General features: G+C 41.2%; 1 protein-coding gene across 3 annotated transcripts; it reads left to right on the forward strand.

Annotated features, from left to right (window-relative positions):
* Positions 1–735: 735 nt before the first annotated feature.
* On the forward strand, positions 736–13568 carry GATM (glycine amidinotransferase). Of its 3 annotated transcripts, none has more exons than XM_053955197.1 (9): positions 736–826; positions 1205–1420; positions 5673–5868; positions 7030–7220; positions 8501–8638; positions 8951–9115; positions 10838–10901; positions 11002–11118; positions 12522–13568. In XM_053955197.1, the coding sequence occupies exons 1-9, from the start codon at positions 758–760 to the stop codon at positions 12632–12634; spliced, it is 1269 nt and encodes a 422-aa protein (XP_053811172.1). In that variant the 5' UTR covers positions 736–757; the 3' UTR covers positions 12635–13568. The 3 variants fall into 3 exon arrangements, with proteins under 3 accessions (XP_053811172.1, XP_053811173.1, XP_053811174.1); XM_053955199.1 differs by lacking the exon at positions 736–826 and adding an exon at positions 2473–2509 and having other exon boundaries at positions 1305–1420; XM_053955198.1 differs by lacking the exons at positions 10838–10901; positions 11002–11118; positions 12522–13568 and adding an exon at positions 9903–10586.
* The last annotated feature ends 9203 nt before the right edge of the window (positions 13569–22771 follow it).

Below are 22771 nucleotides of genomic sequence, written 5' to 3' on the forward strand. Positions count from 1 at the left end.
ATACAGGTCTACTAGGAGCTAACCAGTTTAGGTTTTAATTTTAGGATGGCTTTTCATCATATCACAATATGGATTTTGAGAAGCCAGAATTCAAAATTGTTTGGGATATTCTTGAAACACCCCTTCAGTAATTAAATAATTCAGATATTTTTTAGGTGAATCACAAATTCTTTAGGTTGTAGTCTAAAGATCTGAATTCTTAATGTATGAAATACTGGAATTTTTGGTAAAGTTGAATTTGTCGACTATAGGCTTAATGAAGAATATGCATACTTGATGACTAAAAATAACTGTATTATGCACTTCAGTGCACATTTTAGAGAAAAATTTTAAAACGTGACTTTCTCCAAGCCAGGTTGCTGCTGAAGAGCCCTTCGTGGAAAAGAAATCCAGGCGTGTTGGCAGAAGCCGTCGGTCAGCTCTGGGGCTGTGTCTCCCGGGGCTGTCTCCGAGCCCGGCCGCTCCAGCTGCTCCTCCCTCGGGACTGCCGGGGGAGCCGGGCCGGGCAGAGCCGTGCCGGGCAGAGCCGTGCCGGGAGCGGGGGAGCCGTGCCGGGCAGAGCCGTGCCGGGCAGTGCCAGGGAGCCGTGCCGGGAGCGGGGGAGCCGGGCCGGGCAGAGCCGTGCCGGGCAGAGCCGGGGAGCCGGACCGGCCCCGCCCGGCCCCGCGGGCGCTGCCCCCGGGCGGGGCGGGCCGGGCGCACATAAAGCGGAGCCGTCCCGTCTCGTCCCGTCCCGTCCCGTGTCCGGCCGGCGGCGATGCTGCGAGTGCGGTGCCTGCGCGGGGGCAGCCGGGGGGCCGAGGCAGCGCATTACATCGGCTCCAGGGTTGGTGCCGCGCAGATCCGGGGCTGGGGCTGAGGATGCTCCGCGGGGCGGGTCCCGTGTGGCTCCGAGCCGTGACAGGAGGGTGCGGGACGGTCGCAGGCTGAGGTTCACCCAGCATCCTCCCGCCCCAGTCTGCCAGTGCCGTGTTCCGACCTCCTTACCCTTCTAAACTGAGTGTATCTTAAAAGGCAGAATTTCCTTTAAGCATCTGCTAGGCTGTGAGTAAATTAGAATGGCTGTAACAAGCCGTGTTTCTGTTAATACTCCAAATAACATACATTGCTTTGTGATTATAGTGTTAAGGCACTTGTGGGCTGAGCCATAGCTTTTTGTCTTTTGTAAGGGAAGCGTAATTTTCGTTCTTATTTTTATTTTAAGCTTCGAGGAGCCTTTACAGGATGGGTGCAGCGAACTTTCCAGAGCACCCAGGCAGCTGCGGCCTCCCAGAACACCTGTGCTGCTGATGACAAGGCTGCAAGCCCTGTGCCCAAGGACTGCCTTGTTTGCTCATACAATGAATGGGATCCACTGGAAGAGGTCATTGTGGGAAGAGCTGAAAATGCTTGTGTCCCACCTTTTTCTGTGGAGGTTAAGGTAAACAATAAAAACTAACCTTAAATAGAAAATGTGGAATTTATATCTAAAATGTACTTAAGCTTTACAATGCATAAGGTGTGGTGCTTACTCTTGGAAATTCTTCTTTCAAGGTAGTTGTTTACATCTGTGAAACTTTACAGCATAGCCATGTTGGTGAGGGATGTGCTGTTTTTCTTTGGATTTTCAACTCAACTAGCTGTTTTAAGAGAAGTCACTAGCAGAGACAACCTCTAATATTTGCAATCTGCTCTAGTAATATAGCCCTGATGTTGTCAAAGTACACACACAAACTTCTGAGATAGTTGGTTGGACTGATGAAACTTTAATTTGGCTTGAAGCTGCATTTTTTTTCAACTACACTTGAAAAAAAGTGTAGCTTTCTACTTAATAGTCTGAGCAAGATTGAGTTCTGTAGCCGTAGACTGACAGGACTCTTGTGTCAGACAGCTCTGAAGTAGTTTACTGAAACTCCTGTGAGATACAGTAAATATTTTGTGGAAATACACAGTCCACTGTTCTTTCAGGGTTTTTCTATGCCTAAAACTGCATCAGCAACCTAAATAAATCCATGATTCTTTGTTCTCTGGAATCTTGCATTTAAGACAGTAATACTCAAATAGTGGACTTGCTCCAGATTTTTGTGTTTTTCACCTGGACTTTTAAGTTGCTGATTATGTGTGTTACCTGCATTTGTGGGCAAGTTCTTGAATCTTTCATTGTTACAATACAGCACTACCTGCAGGGCAGCATGTAACCCATGGCTATCCCAGCAAAATGAGCTGGCACATGGCTTCTACCCAAGAGATCTTAATAAAAATTTAAAGGATAGCCTGACAAAGTTTACTCAGTTAAAAAAAAAAAAAAAAAAGAAGAAAGAAAAAAGAATTCTTATCTGACATTGAAAGAATGGCAAACAAAGATACTGCAAATAAGTTTAAAGTGCTGGAAATGCTTGTTTAAGGAAAGTTTGAGATGTACTTGTACAGAAGACTTCTCTTCCCTTAGCCATATATATATGTATATTTTAGAATCTGTGTTATGTTTTTCAGAGACTCCAAAGATATCCTAGCAGCTTCAGAGAAGGAGGTGAATGAGAGTTAGCATTTCTAATATACAAGTGTATGTATGTGCATTTATGTAGGACTGACACAATGAATGTACAGAAAGAGTAAGGAAAAATAAGTCTAACATTTTACATTGTGATATTAAATGAGGCAAAATTCAGTTCCTAAGCAGTGGTCAGGGGCTTGCTTTAGCACCAGAAGAAATATTTCAAGTGTCTAACTTGCTGAAATGCCACATGCTATACAGATTTTACTGCCTATTAAGCCATAACTACTCACGTGAGGTCTGAACTTCACTTTCTTTTACATGTGCTACCAAAAGCTCAGTGAGGAGTGTCAAAGTATAGGATTACCTCTGCAATTCAAATACCTATGACTTAGAGTTAAAGCAAGACTTAAATTTGCTTTATATCAATTGCCAAGTCCACAACAAGTAATGGGAACAGAGCCAGTTGAGATGTGATTTCCTCTAATTTTCTCTGCTTTTGTCTTAAATATTGCTGCAGAAACTGCAACAGTAACACTGGGAGGGTGTTGCTGAATAATCCAAGCAGTAGTCCAGTCTTACCTTGACATGATTATTATTATTAATTGATTCATGATTGTTTAAATCTCCATGTGGCCAAGAGGTAAGGTGTGTCCTGTTCCTGCCTCTGGAAGCAGCAAAACTAGAGCTGCTGGGTATCATGTGCTGTCTGCGAGTGCATGAGGGTCACTGCTTATAAAAAATGCACTTTAAAACTAATGAATTCTACACCTATAAGGAAAATTCAAAGCTTTGGACTTGAGACAGTCCAAAAAATGTATCTCAAATTATAGCAGTTTGGTAAATACTTGTGTTGAGATTGTGTTTTAAGACTGTATGTGTGTTTATTTGCTAAATATTTAAATGCAGGAAGTATGGTGCATTCAGCACTCCTTTCTACTTTGAGACAAGGGCTTGGTATACTCGAGTGTTTTTGCTGTGATGTGGGAATTATGTGCTTGGCATAAGAAGGAGGAAGGAAGGAATTGAATAGAGAGCCCTGCATCTCTGATGAATATTAATGAGCTGACACTTTATTGCATATCCTTTTCAGAGCTTGAAATAGGGTATGTAGAGGTAAATACAATATTTGGAAACTTGAAAAATCTTAACATTAATTAGGAGGATGTCCTGTTTGAATCAGCACTGCAATGAAAAATCCCACAACTGAGATGTATTCTGAAGCAGTTGACTCAAGCAGTTGAACTTTATAGCTTTATATTCTGCAGTGATTTTCAGTACCTTTTGTGAATAATAATGCATTTTGGGTGAGGAGTATTATTAACACAGATCCCTATGTCTTGAGTAAGAAGATGAGAGTGTGTACATGTGTTTACTATGGAATTAGGCAAAAAGAATTTTGATCTGAATTTAAGTTTTAATAATCCTAAATTTACTGTCTTAACTAGGTTAATGGTACATCTTGATAATGTTAATTATTTTCCATGACAAATGTTTAAAGTAAATAGCAACTATAAGGAACAATAATGCTGTTTCTTAAGGACAGTCTTTCCCAGAACACTCTTAAATTTCTTTCTCAAAAGAAATAGTTTGTTGTAAAAGTTGTCTTTCCTGTGTCCTATCCATGGTCCTTTTTGAACATTCTGAACTGACTTGTATGTCTATGACCAAAGGGGCCTGAAATGTCAACCCTGATTTGCTATGAAATACATGTCCCAGCCATTTACCCTTTTCCCAGTTATTTGGAAGACAGGGAATATGAGTAGTGTTACAGTGCTAACCTTTATTCTGTTGTAACTTTAAGATTACACCATCCCATTAGGGCAACACAAGTGTGGCTCCTCAGGTTTGAAAAAAAAAGCAGAACTAAAGGACGTGGTGGAGAGAGGGGCTGCATCTCTTAGGGATTGATGATATTCACATACACCATGGCTGGCTCTGAAAATAACCAGCTTCAATCCCCAGGATGAATTTATCTCATTAGCAGAACATGTCTCCATAGGAATGCTGAGCACTTCATGTGATCTGCATGTGACTTCTGGCCAGCTGGCAAGTTTGAGGTGCTCAAATTACCCAAGGCCTCACTTACAGAAAAAGAACAAATTCCCTCAGGAAGGATGGGAAGAAGCTTCAGTACTGGAGGAGCAGGATGGCCATGCTGAGGCTCTCTGTGTAAATGTTAAGGCTGAATTTTCTTCCTTCTCTCTTACCTCTATAGCATGAGGCAAATCCCCAGAATCAGCAGAGGAATAGCCTGGATTGTTAAAGGGGATCAGGCATGCCTTCAGATGGATGGCCTTGCCTGCTCAGGGCTCAGTGGCAGTGCTAGCACAAAGGAACATCATCGCTCTGGTTTTGGGGAGGACATTGAGTTCCGGGAGGTGGTCGGGACTGCAGTGCCAGGAGACAACCTCATGTTTGGAAGGGCAGGTTCTTCTGCATCCCCTTGCTGTCCCTCCAACTTGCTGTCATTCCAGAAGGGCTCCATATGCACTTGCATCTCAGCTAACACTGACATGGCAGAGGAACATCAGACACATCAAACTGAAGCAGCATAATTTGTTTTATGTGTCTGGTTTTACATACCCATGAGAACTGGGACATTATTTTCAATTTGTTTTTAATTTAAGAAGGCTATCACAGCATTTCAGCAGAGGATTTAAGTCTGTAAATGTTGAACATGCTTTAATCCAACCCTGGCAGGTGAATTTAGCATCTTTTGCCTTTTCTAGACTGCTGCTGCACCTAAAGTATGGCCCCTTCTGGCAAACAAAGCATGTTACCTGGACTTGGGATGGCTTTAGAATTTCTGATGTCACCATTGTGACATTACTGAAGTGAGGTTGTAAGAAGGTGACTACAGACGTGTGCATTTTGCAGATGAGCTTAAGGTGGTTTTAATTTAAAAATGTGCCTGATAGCCTTATTAAGCAGAGAGTCTACAGTGTTTGCTATATTTGGAGTGTTTGCAAAGGTTTTCTGTAATAGGGACCAAATGGCCTCTTGGCAACACTAGTCACTTAATACTTACTGAAGTGTAATGTAGTCAAAATATTGCAGGAAAAGATAAAATGTACACTCAAACGTATTAGGATCAAGAACAATAAATTTTAAACTTTAAGAATTGCATCTTATGCATCTATTTCACTCCAAAATAACTGGTGCTTATCCTTTGTCACTTCATGTCCTTCTGTTCTAGGCAAACACTTATGAAAAATATTGGGGATTTTACCAGAAATTTGGAGGCCAGAGTTTCCCCAAAGACCATTTAAAAAAAGCTATTGCTGAAATTGAAGAGATGTGCAATATTTTGAAGGGAGAAGGCGTTATTGTCAAGAGGCCTGATCCAATTGACTGGTCTGTGAAGTATAAAACACCTGATTTTGAGTCTACAGGTAAATGTTTTTCCATTATTGAAGGTCTTGTTTGTTTAGCTCTTGTCTGAGACATTTTGGATGTCATCTAGTCTACCTTCTAGCTAGGAGCAGGATTATCACCAGCACTAAGTGAAGTCGGTGACTGTTTTCTGTAGGTAAGACTTGGAAGATCTCCAGGGATGGAGATTCTGCCACCTGATTTGGTGATCAGTTTCAGTGCTGGGTGAATTTCCTGATGGAAGACCTTTGTCTGATGCCCAACCTGAACTTCCTACACCAGCATCTCTTGCCAGGTTCCCTCTCTGTGTTGTCACTGCCACTGCCAAGAAGTGCTAATCTGTCATGGCCCTCAAAGTGGCTGTAGAATGTTTCTGCTTTGTCCCCTACATGAAAGTCAAGTGCTCAAAGTCCCTCTGACCCTCTTGATAGCTCTTTGTTGGATCCTGGACTTGGATCCATTTTAAACTATGGAAGACAAAACAGTTGGAGGCAACACTTTACCAGGAAGATCCTCACTAGTGTCAAGGAAATTGGAATGTCCCTTTACCTACACGCATTCCTCCATGCATGGTTATCTGCAGTGAGAGCACACTGGCTCACCAAGCTTTGCATCAAGTGTAGTCCTCAGGCTTCTTTCATGTAAAACATGTTGTTAATTTTTTCTAGTGGAATTCAAATTATTTGAGGAACAGATAATGTTAAGGAAAAGTCTAATGGGACTACTTTCTGCACTAGTTCTGTGTTCCATCAAATTCCTCGTCTGTGCTATTACTTTTTAAAAGGATACTATATAAAGAAATGCTGTTCTCTTGGAAAATTTGCTGCCCATCATCACTTTTTAAAGCCATGTGGGTAATGCATAAGCCTTGGTCTAGTGAATTTTCATTATCCAAGTTATGAAGTGGAGGCTTGATGGTAGATGGCTTTCATCTAGCTGTGAATCTGTCGGGAGTGAGTTTTTGTAGCAAAAGTTCCATGTATTTTGAATGAAAAATATTACTTTGAAAAATTGCTGAAGAATGTAAGGACCTGATATTACATGCTGGCTCCCTCACATTGCTAAGAATTATTTTTGCCATTATTTTGGATAGAAATAATGGTAAAAAGAAAGGGGAAAGTGCCTGAGCAGAAAGAGTGAGAAAGGCATATTTGTCTCATTAATGGCCACTTTCCTTTCAGGTATGTATGCTGCCATGCCAAGAGACATCCTGATAGTGGTGGGAAATGAAATTATTGAAGCACCTATGGCTTGGCGTGCTCGGTTCTTTGAGTACAGGGCATACAGACGACTAATCAAAGATTATTTCAACAGTGGTGCTAAGTGGACAACTGCCCCAAAACCCACAATGGCAGATGAACTCTATGATCAGGTACTGTTCTCATTTTCCTTCAGAACTTCACTTCTCGTTATACAGAATTTTGTTGATAAGTTTCCACCTGATATTTAGGATTCACAAAATTGTGTGGAGGAATGGCACAAAACAACTCCGGAGACTTGTTTTTTTTTTTTTTTTTCCCTAGTGTATGCAAACATGCTGTGGCCTTTCCAGCTGAAACTCAGTGTGTGCAGTCAGAGAACAAGGAACAGGAAGTTGTGTCTATTAAATTCCTCTGCTTTGAATTGTTTTGGTTACTGGCTATAACTGAGCATTACTAAAGAGGAAGGAATGCTAGAAAAACATCACAGAGATTACTTTCAAGAATAAAGATTCCCTGAGAATGTCCATATGTCCTTCACTTTCCTGCGTTAGGAAAGTGAGGAAGAATATATATTTTGTCAAAGAAAAAAACCCAACTCATAATCCCTATTTTACATGATGATTGGTATTTTGAAAGTTGCATAAAAGAAATGGTGAAGGATTGAAACTGTATTTACCTTCCAAATATTTTAGTGAATAGTTTCCTAATTTTTTTCCTAATAATTTTGACTTGGACAATTTTGGTAGTTTCCTATAAGTCCCCAAATGCATCAGAACCTTGGTGACAGCATTTACAATAAATGAAGTGAACTAGTTGTGAAATGATTGCCACTTTCTGGGAACAGTGTCATCAGTGATACAAGGGAGACTTTGTTAAACAAAATTACCTTAGAGTCACCTTCAGTATTAGAGAACTTCTAGAGCCTGTAACTATTTATGTGGTATTTTTAATTTGTGCTGGATTTTTACATCTCACTTGTTCTGAATTGCCTTGTTTAATTTTAAAATTATTTGTAATAATAAAGATCCATCTTCTAGCTTGAAGTTTTGCTCCATTCTAAAATATGGAAGAGTGAGGAGTCCACATTTGTTAGGAAATAGCTTCCAGTCCAGTCTTTCTGTCAGTGTGCAGTGATTTGTTTGACTGGTATTAAACTCCTCTGGTAATGAATACTTTTATCTGGTTCTGAAGAGCAATTAATTTCTTGATATAATTCTTGTCTCTTATCTCATGACCTATTCCTGAATGTGTTTAAAGCCTTTCACTTTTATGTCCACATTTAGATTTTCTTTTCTATTCTAATAAGAAGTAACCAAACCACCTCACAACACACTAGCTATCAATATTAACACATTTTCCTAATTTCAAATTACTCCTCACTTGCAAATTATTTGAGAACTTTCTTTTAACATCTCCAACCTAAAGTTGTTGTTCTCTTCTCTACAACTAGAATTATCCAATCCACTCTGTTGAAGACAGGCATAAACTGGCTGCTCAGGGAAAATTTGTAACTACTGAATTTGAGCCATGCTTTGATGCTGCTGACTTCATTAGAGCTGGAAGAGATATCTTTGTACAAAGGAGCCAGGTAAACAAAGCTTTCTTTCAACAGTTTTGGTATCTCTCTTAGAGACTGGTATTTTGTCTTTTAAAATTCCTGAGCAGTGTTAAAATAAGAGTTGGCAAAAGAAGTTGCTCTTCATAGAATGTTTGATATCCTGGAAGGATAAGACTTATCCTGGAAGGATAAGACTACCTTCCAGGTAAGGGGTTAGCTAAAGGCATAAAATTCTCTATTATATTGGCTTTAAATATTTAACGAAATAAAACCTTAGACAAAGTAAACCTGGGTGCAGTTTATATTCTAGCCTTGTAAAGCTTAATTTGTCTTGTTTTTCAGGTTACAAACTACATGGGTATTGAATGGATGAGGCGACACCTTGCACCAGACTACAGAGTGCATATAATATCCTTTAAGGATCCCAACCCTATGCACATTGATGCCACTTTTAATATCATTGGGCCTGGTCTTGTGCTCTCTAACCCAGACCGTCCCTGCCATCAGGTGAGAGTGTACAAGGAGGGAAAGTGTTTTGTGTTTAAAAACCACTCAGCTGGGTTCATTCCCTGCTGGGTAATTACTATTCCACACATTCCACTGCGTGTTGCTTCCTAGGTCCATGGTTAAATATGATGGAAGTAACCTAATTTTTAAAGATGTATCAAAGCAAGCACCTGGATATACTACTTCTCTGAACACTTCCATGCTTAAATACTTCAATTGTATCCTAAGAGAAACTGAAGGGCTTCTGCTGCTCAGATGAGAAATCTCCTTTTTTATTCCTATTTTGGAAGCCTCTCCTTTGGTATTAATTGAACCAATGGCAGGAAGCTGGTAGTTGCTCAGTCATTCAGCTTTGAATACCTTCTGAAGGGTAGGGAAGAGGAGAGATACATAAAACCTGCTGCTACACTGAGAAAAAAGCTAATACTGCTGAGCAGCGCAATGAGATCAGAAAACCTTCCAGAGAGCAAGAGCTCATCTCTGTTACAGTCATGTTACTGCACTGCAGTGCTTGGGGATTTTTGTGAGGATCCCCGTGGCTTCAGAAGCTGTACAGCAGCCGAGCAGGGGGACAGCTGAGCTGACACCGAATCGGAGGCGCAGAGCCGGGTGCTGCCCACCGTGGAGCCATGTGCACAGCACAGCTCCTGAGAGCAGTGCCAGCCTCTTCTTAGCAAGTGGTTTCAATGCAAATGGTCTGATTGAATTACTGCCTCCTTTAGCACCCATTCCGAGAATATAGTTTTAAAAACAATCTTATTTTTCCCTCTCCTTTTCCCTTCCACAGTTTTTTCATAGTGTTACTTGGAAGAGGATGTTCTTCTTGATCTCCTTGAATCAAACCCATGTTCTATTGACTTTTTTCAGGGAAAACTGCTGTGTAGATAGAAAAGAGAAATGCAGCTTGCTTGCACAAAAACTGGTTTGGCTGTTCTGGATGACCGGGGGGCGGTGGGGGTGTGTGCGAATGGTGCGGATGAAAGGGGGCTTTTCTTGAATGGCGCCGAGGAAAGGGAGCCTTTCTCTAAAATCCTGGCAGGCCGGGCTGGTTATTAAGTGTTCGGGATTGGAGCCCCACCTCGTGGTAACGCTGGAACACTCCCGAATACTCTTCCAGCTATTCAGACAACGAAGATGAAAAGTCAATTCCCCTATTCCCCTTCACCAAATTATCCTCCTCTTAATTTTAACTTAATTGTGTAAATCTTAGAGACATAAATTATTCCTTGTGATGCCCTTACATTGTCCCCTTTATTAAATGAACGACATAATTATTTTCTTATAAAGTGTGAAGGAAATTATAAAGTGTGAATTTTGTGTTATTTCAGATGGGTTTGTTTTTAGAAACATCAGTGCAACTTTTATAATCATATGGGAAGAAATAACACCAAAAAAAGATAGTTGAATATGTTTCAGTTGTTACCAATACATTTACTTTACAAGCTCCAAACTGTAAATGCGACCTTTTGTCTTCAACATATCTAGCATATATAAAACCAATATAAATAAATGCTATTGGTATGCAAAATCTAAAGACTTTTTAAAAATGCTTGTATGAAAGCTGGGTTTGTAGATGAAGCCTGAATGAGGTCTAGAATAATGAACTGAGGGCAGGGGATGTCATGCATATTGGAATATTCTGGGAAAATCTGGCATAGGTTGGAGGACATAATGTGATACTCTAAGAACCCTCTTGAGAATATATTTAAATTGCTCTTCCAGATTGAGCTCTTCAAGAAAGCTGGCTGGACTGTGATTCAACCCCCAGTGCCACTCATCCCAGATGGTACAGTCACCCTTCCTTTTCCACGGATTCCAAGAGTGCTCTTAAGGGTATTAAAACCGAGTAACATTGGTATAGTACAAGGTTTGTTCTCCTGTTTTAGATCACCCCCTGTGGATGTCTTCTAAGTGGCTCTCCATGAATGTCCTAATGCTGGATGAGAAACGTGTGATGGTGGATGCCAATGAGACATCGATTCAGAAGATGTTTGAAAAGCTGGGTATGTCCTAACACACTTCTACATACACTTACAAGAAAATTATTGTGCTACCAGCCGGGGTAAATGGAGGTTTTACTTAAAGTAGTCAAAGCAGACAGCACTGGAAAAAGCACTCAAACAGCTGGATTAGCAAGTAAGAATAATTCAGTGATTTTTCTCCTGAATACTTCAGTCATAGAAATATGGTTTTCTTTTGCCCCCTACAGCTTGTAGCACATAAAGGTATGAGTAGCAACTAAAGTTATTGCTAGGATGCCTTTGAATGAGCTTTTTAAATGCAAACTATCCAGTTAGAGGTCAACATCTGTCTTGCAGAGGTTGAGTGCACCTATTGCTGAATGATATAGAGCTGGGAATCCATGATTGACAAAATTCTTCCAGATTTTTCTAGTTGCAAACTCATTGTACTTTAAAATGTCAAATTGAGACCACTTAACCCAGGTATTTCTGCTCATTTACAGAGAATCTCAGTCCTGTGAGATGTAACTTTATGATAGTGTAGAATTCCTTCAGATATGCAGTGACAGAACTGTATTTGAACATAAAATATGGAAGTCTTATTATGCACAGCTGCTCAGTCTTAGGTTGTTTTATTGCATGAGCAAAGAGTTGAGGATTTAAATATACTTGAAAGTACTTAAAGAATGAGGCTACTAATGCTAATCATGGCTTACCTTTCACCCTTGAACTTCACAGTCTATGTAAGTTCTGAATAAACTCTGGTAGTCAGAAAACTTGTAGGACTGAGATGGGAACAAAAGTACTGCTGACCTAGGAGATAGATTCTACTGACCTGCTCCTCAGCTCCTGAAAGTGCTGAGAAGCAAAAAAGGAAAACTCTGTAACAGAGAAGTTGTCTGATCCTTCTATTGGGCCTTTGTATGAGCTGAGCCACAGCTGAAACATCCATCAGAGCCGAAAAGAAGGGGTAGGAAGCTTAACCTAGGTAGTAAAGAGAAAAAGGGAGTCAGAGCTATCTACCTTGAATACTTCTTTTCTTGAGAGGCATTTGAAAGAGAAATTCAGTGTCTGAATCATAAGTGCTCACACATATTTATGAAAATGTGTCCTGATCATATATTGTAGCAGAACTTCAGCTAATTCTTCACATACTGCAAAACCTGAATTTATCTTTTTAGTACTGGCACATCATAACACATCAGACACTGGCTGTGCTCCAGGCACTGTGTATTCCTGAGGGTATCACCAGAATAAACAAGCCAGCTATGTTCCTAGTTTGTTCTCTGCCTAGAACTTGGGAAAACAAATTCTTAACAAACTAGTAGGGAATACCTCCCACATTTACATCTAGCCATGTGATCTGATAAAGTATCATCTAATGTTCTGATCAGAGATGAAGCTGAGAATCTAATTTTAAAGTGTGCCTTGTATAATTCTTCCAGGCATTTCTACAATTAAAGTGAACATTCGCCATGCCAATTCTCTGGGAGGTGGCTTCCACTGCTGGACGTGTGACATCCGCCGCCGCGGCACCCTGCAGTCCTACTTTGACTAGGAATAGCCCAATAGGTAGCAATGGTTCAGCTTCTAAAATAGGCATAGCAAATGAGCAAATCACTGTCACTCTTGTTAAAATGCCTGCATGAGCTCTAGTGCTTGGTAAGTGGTGTCCTCATAATGGTCTGGGTAATGCTTTATTCTTAACTACCCTTCACTTTTAGTAAGATAATTGAAATTACTTCCATCAGCAATACAGGTTTTCTGGCTGCCTTTTTGAAAGACATCCTTCATCTATGAAGCCTTTTCACATTGGCTTTGAATGCAAAAGCTTGACAGGATAGCTAAAAGGTCTTGTTAGAATAGCTTGGCCACTAATACTCGATATCTACCTCTGTCTAGTTACCTTATCAAATAGGCAGCTTGAAATGTGAAACTTGAGTAAACTTTTCTTATTCCTTTAACTACTTTGTCGTGCTAATATATTCATGTCTATTAAGTTGAAATAGATGCAAGTGTATAGATCCCTTAGGGAACCAAGTAATTTTATCATGTTTTTCATGTCTAGTCATACAGATATTTACAGAGAATTTTCAATATGATCTAACTTTTAAGACATGTTCACTTACTTGCCATGTTCTTCTACATTTTCTTCTGATGCATGTCATGCATCTGAATACTTTTTTATATTGCTTTTTGTATTGCTGAAATTTGGTTTTATTTAACTTTTAAGTGTTTAAAATGATAGCTAATATTCTGCTTGTACAGGTTTCACTCTGAGTTGTTTACATAACTTAAAAAGAGGCACAAAAGAAAAACCCAACAATAACTCCCCTCCCAACCTTAAGCTTCTGACATCTTACAACCCGGACTTCCTTCAGCTGTAGCAGATACAGAAATATGTATCAAACACGCCTGATGCCATGGAGGAATTTGAGTTTTGATTCCTGAATATGTACTTTTTATGCTAATAAAGTTTTTTGCATTCTCAATTTGTTGCCTTTCTTTTCATGTGTAAGTATGAAATGTCAGGATGGATACAAAATACACATGGAATTTTTTCCCCCTGTAAAACAGGTAACCTCTTAAACTCCTGTATAATGCAGAAAACCTTTGTAGTGTATTATTCATATAACATGTTTGTACTTCTGTTTTTCACAGAAGTATGACTAGTGGGGGAAAGTACCACTGATATTTCTTGCTACACTGTAGAGGAATCTACTCTTACAACACAGTGTACCCTGACAGAAAAGATGTCAGGCAAAGCATGCTCATATACAAACTGTACGGCCATATTTTTGAGTTGGGTAGGGCTAAACAGGTCAAATATCAACAATCTAGAATGCTTTGAAATATGGAAAGAGGTAATTAGACAGCTCCCAGCACTTAACAAGGTAGAGATGTCTAAAATCAATGCTTTATAGACAATGGAAATTTGTCTGAGTCTTCCTCTAACCAAGCTTTGTTTTCCACTATTGGCACTGGAGCTGGGCAGCTGCATTAGAGCAGCATACACAGCAGGTCATCTCTCCCATTGCTCTGCATGCTGCAGTGCCAAAACGTCTGTGTGTCTGTGCTTGGCATAAGATACCATCAGCTATGGCTGAAACCACTAGAAACTGGCCAAATGTGGATTAATAAGACGTGTGATTTAGGAGACTATATTTTTGTATCACGTTGTATGTGACACTAGCTTTATAAACATTTCAGCCTTTTCCCAGTTTTCTTGTTTATCCCTTATTATTAATTTAAAAAAAAAATCTTAAACTGTGCACACAGTAGCAAGTCTTTCAGCTTGAAAGGCCACCATTATGTTTCTGAAATTGTTTGGGTTTTTTTCTGCCAGTAATACAAGTTCTTTTACCTAATCCATGGATCTCCTGACTGGTTTGGGAACAGACTTGTCTCTTAAGTCATCTTTCCTTCATCATGAAAGGCAGAGAAGTTGTTGGATTTGAGCAGAAGCTTCCTGTTCAGTATCAGCAGTAGTGTCAGAATACAGATTGTAGACACACGGTAGCAGGAATCCACTGACCTGAGGGTGTGTTACTACCATCGTTTTGGGACAGAGCAGGAGCTAGTGCTGTGAATATTTTTGGGATTTTCTCATACTTGACTCTTTCACTGACCATGAAGCAGTCAATTAGCCTGTCCATTTCCATGTTAAGTTGTAAGGGAACTACACTTGGGTACTCCATGAGATACAGTGAGGGTTAAACAGTAAATACCTGCTCCAGCCTACAAAAGCAAGGACTATTTAGGAACAACGTGGAATTCTCTCTAATCCTTCTGCAGCACCAGACCAGGGAGGACCAAGTTTGTATTTCTTCTGGAACAGTAATATTTTCCCAGCAGTGCAGGGAGCAGTTTATTCACAGGTATGTTCACAACTGTCCCTTGAGTGGATGTGCATGTCTGAATTGCCAAATGTGAAACTGCCCTGTCTTACAATCCCCACTGTTAGTTGGAGATGTGATTGTGCAGCTGCAGGAGAGAATTTATGAAATGGAATACAATGACAAAAAAAGTTCAAAGGTAAATTTTAAAGCTCTAAAGGGCTTTCTTTATAGTGGAATAACTTGAAAAATGCTGATAAGAGGCAACATTTTCTTCAGTAACCTGTTCAAGAGGGAGTAATACAGAGACAGCAAAACCTTTAGAGGAATGATGAAGGGAACATGATATGGAAGAATGTTATGGTGGATGCCACCACATAATAGTAATACATATAATCTTCCAAGTTATTTTTATTCTTGCAAAGAGGGAGGTCAGCCTGTGTCACAGTTGGTTTTGATTAGGCAAGAGCTTGGAAATGAGAGTCTGCAGTGAGAAACAGACTTGGTTTCTGCTCTGATATTGAATTACAAGCAATTTTATGAAGCCAAATTGCATGTGGGCTACAGGCTCCTATTGGCCACAGGAAGCAGTCATGGTGGTGTTTGACCACCTCTGCTCCAAACTGCAGTTTATATGTAAATACAGCAAATTGAATGGGGGCTGGACTTGAATTCTCAATAATTATTTTTCACTAGCTCTGCAGGCCTTAAATACTTGCTTCAGAGAAGGTCAGCTTCAGCTTTCAAACCAGACAGTCTAAAGCTGCAGTTAGAGCTGTAAGGACAAATGATAAATCACTTGGCCAATTCAAATTGAGGTTTTTCAGGGTGGGCTCAACCAGCTGCAGGGAATTAGCTGACCACTCCCTGGGCAGGGGCCCTGGGGAGCTGAGATTTTCCTCCCATTTTCCTGCTGAAACTAGGCTCTAGGAAACTTGCTGGTTATGACAAGGCATGTGTACTCATAGAGATGCCTGTAATAAAGGCTCTTCATGTCTGCTTTTTAGATAAGATACAACTCTTAAAGTACCAGCACCAAGCAAGACAGGATGTGGGAAAAGGTAAAGTCTCTGAGGCAGGAATAACCTCCTGTTTGTATGTGGAGCTCATGGTTGGGAATGCTGAGGGCCAGTGTGAGATAAACTGCAGAAAGGGAGGAGAGTGTTTGCCCTTTTTAGTGGGCAAAAGAGAAAGAATGGGTTTTTTTCCAGTCAGTTGCTTTGAGCTGTCCTAGCAGAAATTGGTTATTTCTTGCTTCAGTGTTTTCTGAGTGTTTCTGCTGTCCAGTTTAAAATGTTCTCTTTTGGCTCCATTACTTGCCACCCATATGATTAAATGAAACTGAACCTAAACTGAAACCCAAACTGAAAAGCCTGGTGGACAGTTCTGTAACTGCTGTTAATGCCTAACAAGGGTAGGCTGAGGTCTACTTGCCTCCATTTAAAATTAGTCTTGGTTTTCAGGTCAAATATTAGAACTGTTGCAGATTTTTTTTTTTCCCTGGTGTTATGCAGTGCAGGTGGAAATTTGAGTCTTGGATCCGTGCATATTTCTTGTAGTTAAAGATGTTTCTAGAGTTGATTTCCCCATTCCAGCATTCCAGACTATCTGAGCCACTTTATTCTTGCTAAGGAGCAACCCAGTGTGTTTAGCTGTGCTGAAACTGTCAGGATACCCCTCATCCTCCAGCATTTATCACTTCCCAAGAGGGTCTGCTTCTGCTAGAGCATTCTCTGAGCTTAATTAAGCAGGCAGCAAATAGCTTTATGATAATGATGTCCCAAGTTAGTGGTTCATTCATCAGTTTATAGGAAATTGTCACAAGTTATGGCTTAATGTAAGTCAAACACACGACTAAGAAACACAACCTTCCAAAGAGTTTTTCTACTGCTATGCTATTTTCATAAGATTGGGAGTGTGATGAATTGTGCAACCCCACAAAAAATGAACTACCAAAATCCAGGGCATGTTCTGTAACAGTTTACACCCTCTCTCTGCTTTGTCTACGTCTTAAATGACAAGAACCAGGGAGAAAATCTCTGAGACCCAGAGAGGGTAACATGAGGGTGAGTCCAGCTTGCAGAGATTCAGATACTCCCTCAGGTATGTTTATCTATCCGTTATCTACAGGGATGATCATTAAAGGACCTGATAGACTCAACTATGCTTCTGTAGGTAGAAAAAAAGTGTAGAAATACTGCTTTGTGTTTTTGTGGTTTTGGTGTTGTTTCCCAATGTGTAATATACTTGTCCTACTGTATCAGAGGATTTTTTGGTTTTAACATTCCAGTACTTACCTTTAGGGAGTTTTGGATATTCACCTCATCTTTTTGGGGCATTGGACACTGCAGTGACAAACCCAGTGTGATTGAAATGGTGGCCTTGTCCCACGTGAGGCACTTGGAGAAAAGCATATTCTGGAAATTGCATGTAATGGGATGAAGGCTGAGTTGTTAACAGGTTTGACTGGGGATGTCTCTGTGTAGCACTTAAGGCAACCCAATTCCTCCTGGGCTTTCCCTACAGCTGCAGGGGATGAGGTGGAGAAAGGGTGGTGGTCACTGTGGCTTGGTTGCCTTGCAGCTGCTCTGTGACTTTAGGAGAGCATTAACTGTTTTGGTAAAATCATGCTTAACCTTCTTCTTCTCAAGTACAGTATCTCACCCACCCTGTTTCACATGCTCAATCTTGCCTTCATCTTTTTATGTTCACCACTGTGGCAGAGGAGTATTTAGCTCCTCTATATGGACTTAGACTTATGTACCTATTTTGTTGTGACTGTGTGCTGGTTTTGGCTGGGACACAGTTAATTTCTTCACAGTAGCTGGTCTTGGGATTTGTTTTGGATTTGTGCTGGAAACAGCGTTGCTAACACAGGGCTGTTGTAGTTATTGCTGAGCAGAGCTTCCACAGGGCCAAGGCCTTTTCTGCTTCTCACAAGGAGCTGGGAGGGGACAGAGCTGTGACAGCTGATCCCAACTGGCCCAAGGAATATTCCAGACTATCTGGGATATCTATCTCAGCATAGAAAGCCTGGAGGGAGAAGGAGGAAGAGGGTGATGTTCGGAGTGATGGTGCTTGTCTTCTCAAGTCACTGTTAGGTTTGATGGAGCCTTGCTCTCCTGAACAGCCTGCCCATGGAAAGTGGTGGATAAATCCCTTGTTTTCCTTTCCTTGTGTGCACAGCTTTTGCTTTACCAACTGAACTGTTTATTTCAACACATGAGCTTTGTCACTTTTACCTTTCCAGTTCCCCATCCCACCAGGGAAAGTGAGCAAGAGGCTCTGTGGGGCTTCATTGCTGCCTGGGTAAACCACAGCTGTCTGACAGTTGTTAATTTTGGGCTATGTCTCTACATTACTTGGAGTCTGTGCAAGCAGGCTCATTTCTTTTCCACTGAACAACCAAAAAATAACCTCTGCCTTTGCACTGGTCTTTATTTCCATAATTTGGGAGTTACTGGGCTGTAGGTGCTGTTAGCACAGCTAATTGCAAGCTCTCTCTTAAAGTATTTATTAGTAATGGTGGATTGGTCTCCACAGCCGTCTATATCTCATTTTGTCCATAAGATGATGTTGATATTCTGACCTTATTGTGAGCTGTGTCTAGGACGAGAGAAGTTTAATCCTGACACCAAATGACAAATTTTATCCAGGAAGTGCTGGCAAAGCCCAGTGACAGCAGCACTAGAGGGTGCTGCTGTGACACCAGTAGCTTTCCTCCAGCCTATCCTAAGGGATGTTTTAGAACCATTTTTTGTTTACTCATCTTGTTTCTGATGATGTTTTGATCGAAGTCCTTGAAAACACATCAAGATTTTTCCCAGCTGTAGATATAATTTGTGTGATGATACATAAAGTATTATTTCTCAGCATCAAAAAGGTACATATCCATACACATGAAAACAATGGCTCTGAATGTAGGGACTCAGATGTTTCCTTAAGGGCTGGCTGGATTGTTCAGGCTTATATAGGATGTCAGAAATCAAATCAGGGCCAAATGAGGATAATTGTTGCCTTTTTAGACCTCCCTCGCATGGGCTGAGCTTCACATGGTTTGACATAGCCGTTGACTTTAAAATGATGGCCCAAAAGCCACATATTTATAGGGTCATTCCCTGTTCTTTTAGATACCTTCTTGGTGTTCAGTTATGCCTTCTTTGCAGGAGATTAAGACCAAATACTGGTATTTTGTTGAGACCCAATGCAGGTGAGATTTCTGTGGATGATGTGGTCTATCTTTGCAGTTCATGTTCTGTCAGATTAATTCTAGAGCAGTTCCTTCAGTTAATGAAAAAAATACCACTTGCTCTTAGAAATATAAAGTGTATTTGGAAGAACTAGAATTTAAGATGAACTAGAATCTATTCTCATTACCCTTAAGAAATTCCAGCTCATTAGGACAAAATGCAATATAAATTTCTACAGAAGCAGGAATTGCTTGCAAATTGCACATTATTTCTTTTGCAGGTTGAAATATCATCTTGGTAGAACATCATTTATGCTGCACTTTTGAACAGCAAATTTAAATCCAAAGGCTAGTTCTCCTGTTTCCTCTTTTGTTTATATTACTTCTGAGTCAGCAAGGCACTGAAATAATTGCTGGGCGTTTATAGGGGTGATGTTTATAGGGGTGTTGGGTAGAGTTTGGCCCTATCTAGTTGTAATACTGAACTGTGTTCAAGGGAGCTACAGTTCAGTGACCTGGGTTCTGTTACTCAGCTCATGCAGAACTGGTGAGGTTTTGTCCTTCAGCTGTCTAGTGAGCAATACAACTGCCACTGAGCATCTGTGTGGAATAGGAAGTGATAACACATTTGGGGGTTTTAAAATATCATTGAAAGTACCATTACTTGACACTTCATCAGTATTTATCTAATACTTCATACATACAAGTATTTGGTTTACCACAGGCTTTTCTCTCATGGGAGAAAATAGTCATTGCATCCTTCAGTGTGGTAGTGGCAATAGAGGGTGTGTGGGCTTGCTGTTCTCAAGAGTCAGAAATTTTGGAGACTGAGAAATTGCATACAGCCCTCTTCATTTCAGGGTGAGAATGTGTGAAACCAAATCTCTTTGGTCTTGTGGTGGACTGGAGTTTTCTTGGAATTGCTGACATCAAGAGCTGGCAACTCATGCTGCAAGGTGTTATGGTGCCCCAGGGAGTCCTTGAAAAGAAGGGTGAAATGGGAATGATGGACTTGGTTTGAAACAAGGCATGAAGAAACCTCATTCCTCTGCAAAGCAAAGGCCTCCTACAGGAGTCTCCTGCAGCACCTTGTACAAGGTACCTGACATGGCTTTCTTTGAAGGGACAGGTTTCTTCCCCAACCCTATTTACAAAGCCCCATTTCTTGGGAGAACACAAGGGCTGTCAGAAAGATGGTAAATATTGTCATCAAAGGAGGAAAATGAATTCTTGCAAAGACTGAATTACTTGGCCAAAGGTGGAAGAGGAAACCAGACTAGACACAGAGATAAATTCTCTGTCTTTTATGTGTGTGGCTTGTACTTTAACCACACTGCCATTCTCTTTTCTATATATCCAGTAATGTGGTAATCGGGGTGCTGGCCAAGGGGAGGCAGGGAGAGGATTGCAGCAATTGTCCTTATCAATTGTTAGGCAATGATTTCACAATTGTAGCTCATTTTCTTCACTGTGAAGCTAAGAGATGGGCTGTACTGCACCACTGCTGTCTGCAAACACCAGCAGAATCATATCCTGCTCTGGCTTCTGCTAAAAAAATAAGCACAATATAATGAAAATGAGATTTCTTTCCTAAACAAGAAAAGATTTAAAATGGTCAAACACTCAAGGTATGCCTAGCAAATACCAAAACCTAAATCCTTTGCAATGGTCTTCAAGATGCTGTCATTTCCCTGATAACTTGGGCCCCAGAGCTCAGCTCACAGCCTTTTGTAACTGGAACAAACAGGATACCAAGAGTCCATGTTTTCTCACAGCAGCCCTGATCCCTGCCTTGTGGCTTATCTTGGGAAGGAAAAAAAAATTAAACCTTTGTTTAATGTTGGCTAATAGCATTAAAGTTATAGCAGGATGTCTATGAACCTGTTCTGACACATCTGCTGGAGGCAGCAGCTTGGAAGTGCCAGGCCAGGGCAGCTTCCATGAGGGGGAGCTTTACCAGGGCTTGTGTCAAGGGACTGCCAGATCTGAGGTCCCACATTTATGCTTGCACCCACCATGTGAGCAGCTGAACATGCAGTTTGGTGAGGTCTGAACAGTGCTGGGGTGTCACTAATGCCAGGCTCAAGGCAGCTTGGAATAAACCTGCCCCAGAGTGATGTCAAATACCCCCTGTCTGTGACACTGGTGCCTTCCCTCTGGTCTGCCTTCCCTTGACGGCCTGAGCTCAGCTGGGAGCCTTCCACTCTGGGGATATTTGCAGGACCTCTCAGGTCTGCTGGAGCACCTACTTTTGTGAGCCTGATGCCTCCTCTCTACTGAGTTTTCTTGAATCTGGCCCCGTTTCAAGGAACTCGGGCAGAGCCCGCAAGCAATACAGTGCAACTTCCTTAGGAAGCAGAATAAGAAACAGTTTTTAGCTTTCCTGGCTGGTCCAGAAGTAGTAAAAGTAATTTCAGACATGTTCAAGGTACTTTCTGTTTGCCTCTGCATTAGAAACGCAAAGAGCTGTTTTGTCTCTGTGGCTTTTCCATTTAAGAGCAGCTCCTGTTCTCCTGCAGAGGTGAGTGTTGCTCCTGCCTGCTTTCTGAGGGACAAACTCCAGCATGCTGTGGGCGATCCTGAAATAAAAAAGGAAACTGATACCCAGCTGCAATTACAGCTCTCACTTCCTGATCTCCGCTCCTGGGCTGTACTTCAAAGCCATCTTTAGACCCATTCTGCACTTTCCCTTTTCTTTTTCATCCTTTATTTCCTTTCCTGGTGGACTTTGACATCAGGACTGCAGATGCACAGACGGGCTTGGTATTGGGGCTACATCCTCCAGCTGCAGGTCACCTCCAGATGGGGGAAAGAGCCATCACCCGTTTTACAGGGAAAACCACCAAGCTGCAGAGACAAATGCCTCTGGCCTGTCATTGCCCAAGAAGCTCGTGACTCATCCATGGGGAGAGTTCTGATTTCCTAAATTAGTTTGGAGTAAACCAAGCTGTGGGCTATCCTTCCTGTGATCTGACACAACTCAAAACAGATGTCTGGTTTACACTAAAGGTTGAAGCTGAAAACCTTGTGAGTTTGCTTCTCCACAGCAACCATAGGAAAGTTTATCTTATGTTATGCTGCGTATGTGGAAAGTGTTTCCTTTGATTGCTGTTTTAAATTAGGAAATGGCCAATTCAAAGCCAAAAAAACCTGTGAAAATTACTGTCACAGAATGTCATCAAAGCAGAAGACATAATATTGACACTGATGTGGATAATGAGTTACAGCACTTTTGCCTGGTATTTAATGCAAGCAAACTTCAGAAGGCTGGGTTTGCCTACTCTGGAACATAGCTAATATGTCACCAAATGGGTGACCTGTAAAGAGAAACCAGAGAAAAAACAAAATGCAAAGCAATTTGATATTTCAGGCAGGCCCCTTGCCTGCTCTCTTAAAATTCAAATGGTAATTAGTGATCAGAGCTTTCTTCGCCCAAGAGAATTGAAGGAATGGGGGGGAAAAGAGTCCTTGAAGCTGCTGTAATAAACAGCCCTTGTGAATAACTGGGGCAAGGATTGCTGCAGTCCCCTCCCTGTTCCTGCCCCACAGCCTGCCTGAGGCTGAGCTGACTCCCAGCTGGGCAGGGAGGGCTGGCCAGAGGTGCCCTGGGAGCCAGGACTGATAGGCTCTGGGGTTCTGTGCTGGGAAAGCTCTTTGGCTCTCAGAAAAT

This window comes from Vidua chalybeata, chromosome 13, assembly GCF_026979565.1.
Source record: "Vidua chalybeata isolate OUT-0048 chromosome 13, bVidCha1 merged haplotype, whole genome shotgun sequence".
NCBI lineage: Eukaryota > Metazoa > Chordata > Aves > Passeriformes > Viduidae > Vidua > Vidua chalybeata.

Bases quoted from the DNA above. Each gene is read 5' to 3' on its own strand.
- GATM (XM_053955197.1), top strand. From the start codon at position 758: ATGCTGCGAGTGCGGTGCCTGCGCGGGGGCAGCCGGGGGGCCGAGGCA. The intron at 7,221-8,500 runs GTACTGTTCTCA...CTCTACAACTAG, and splicing joins CAGATGAACTCTATGATCAG to AATTATCCAATCCACTCTGT. The intron at 10,902-11,001 runs GTACAGTCACCC...CTCCTGTTTTAG, and splicing joins AGTGCCACTCATCCCAGATG to ATCACCCCCTGTGGATGTCT.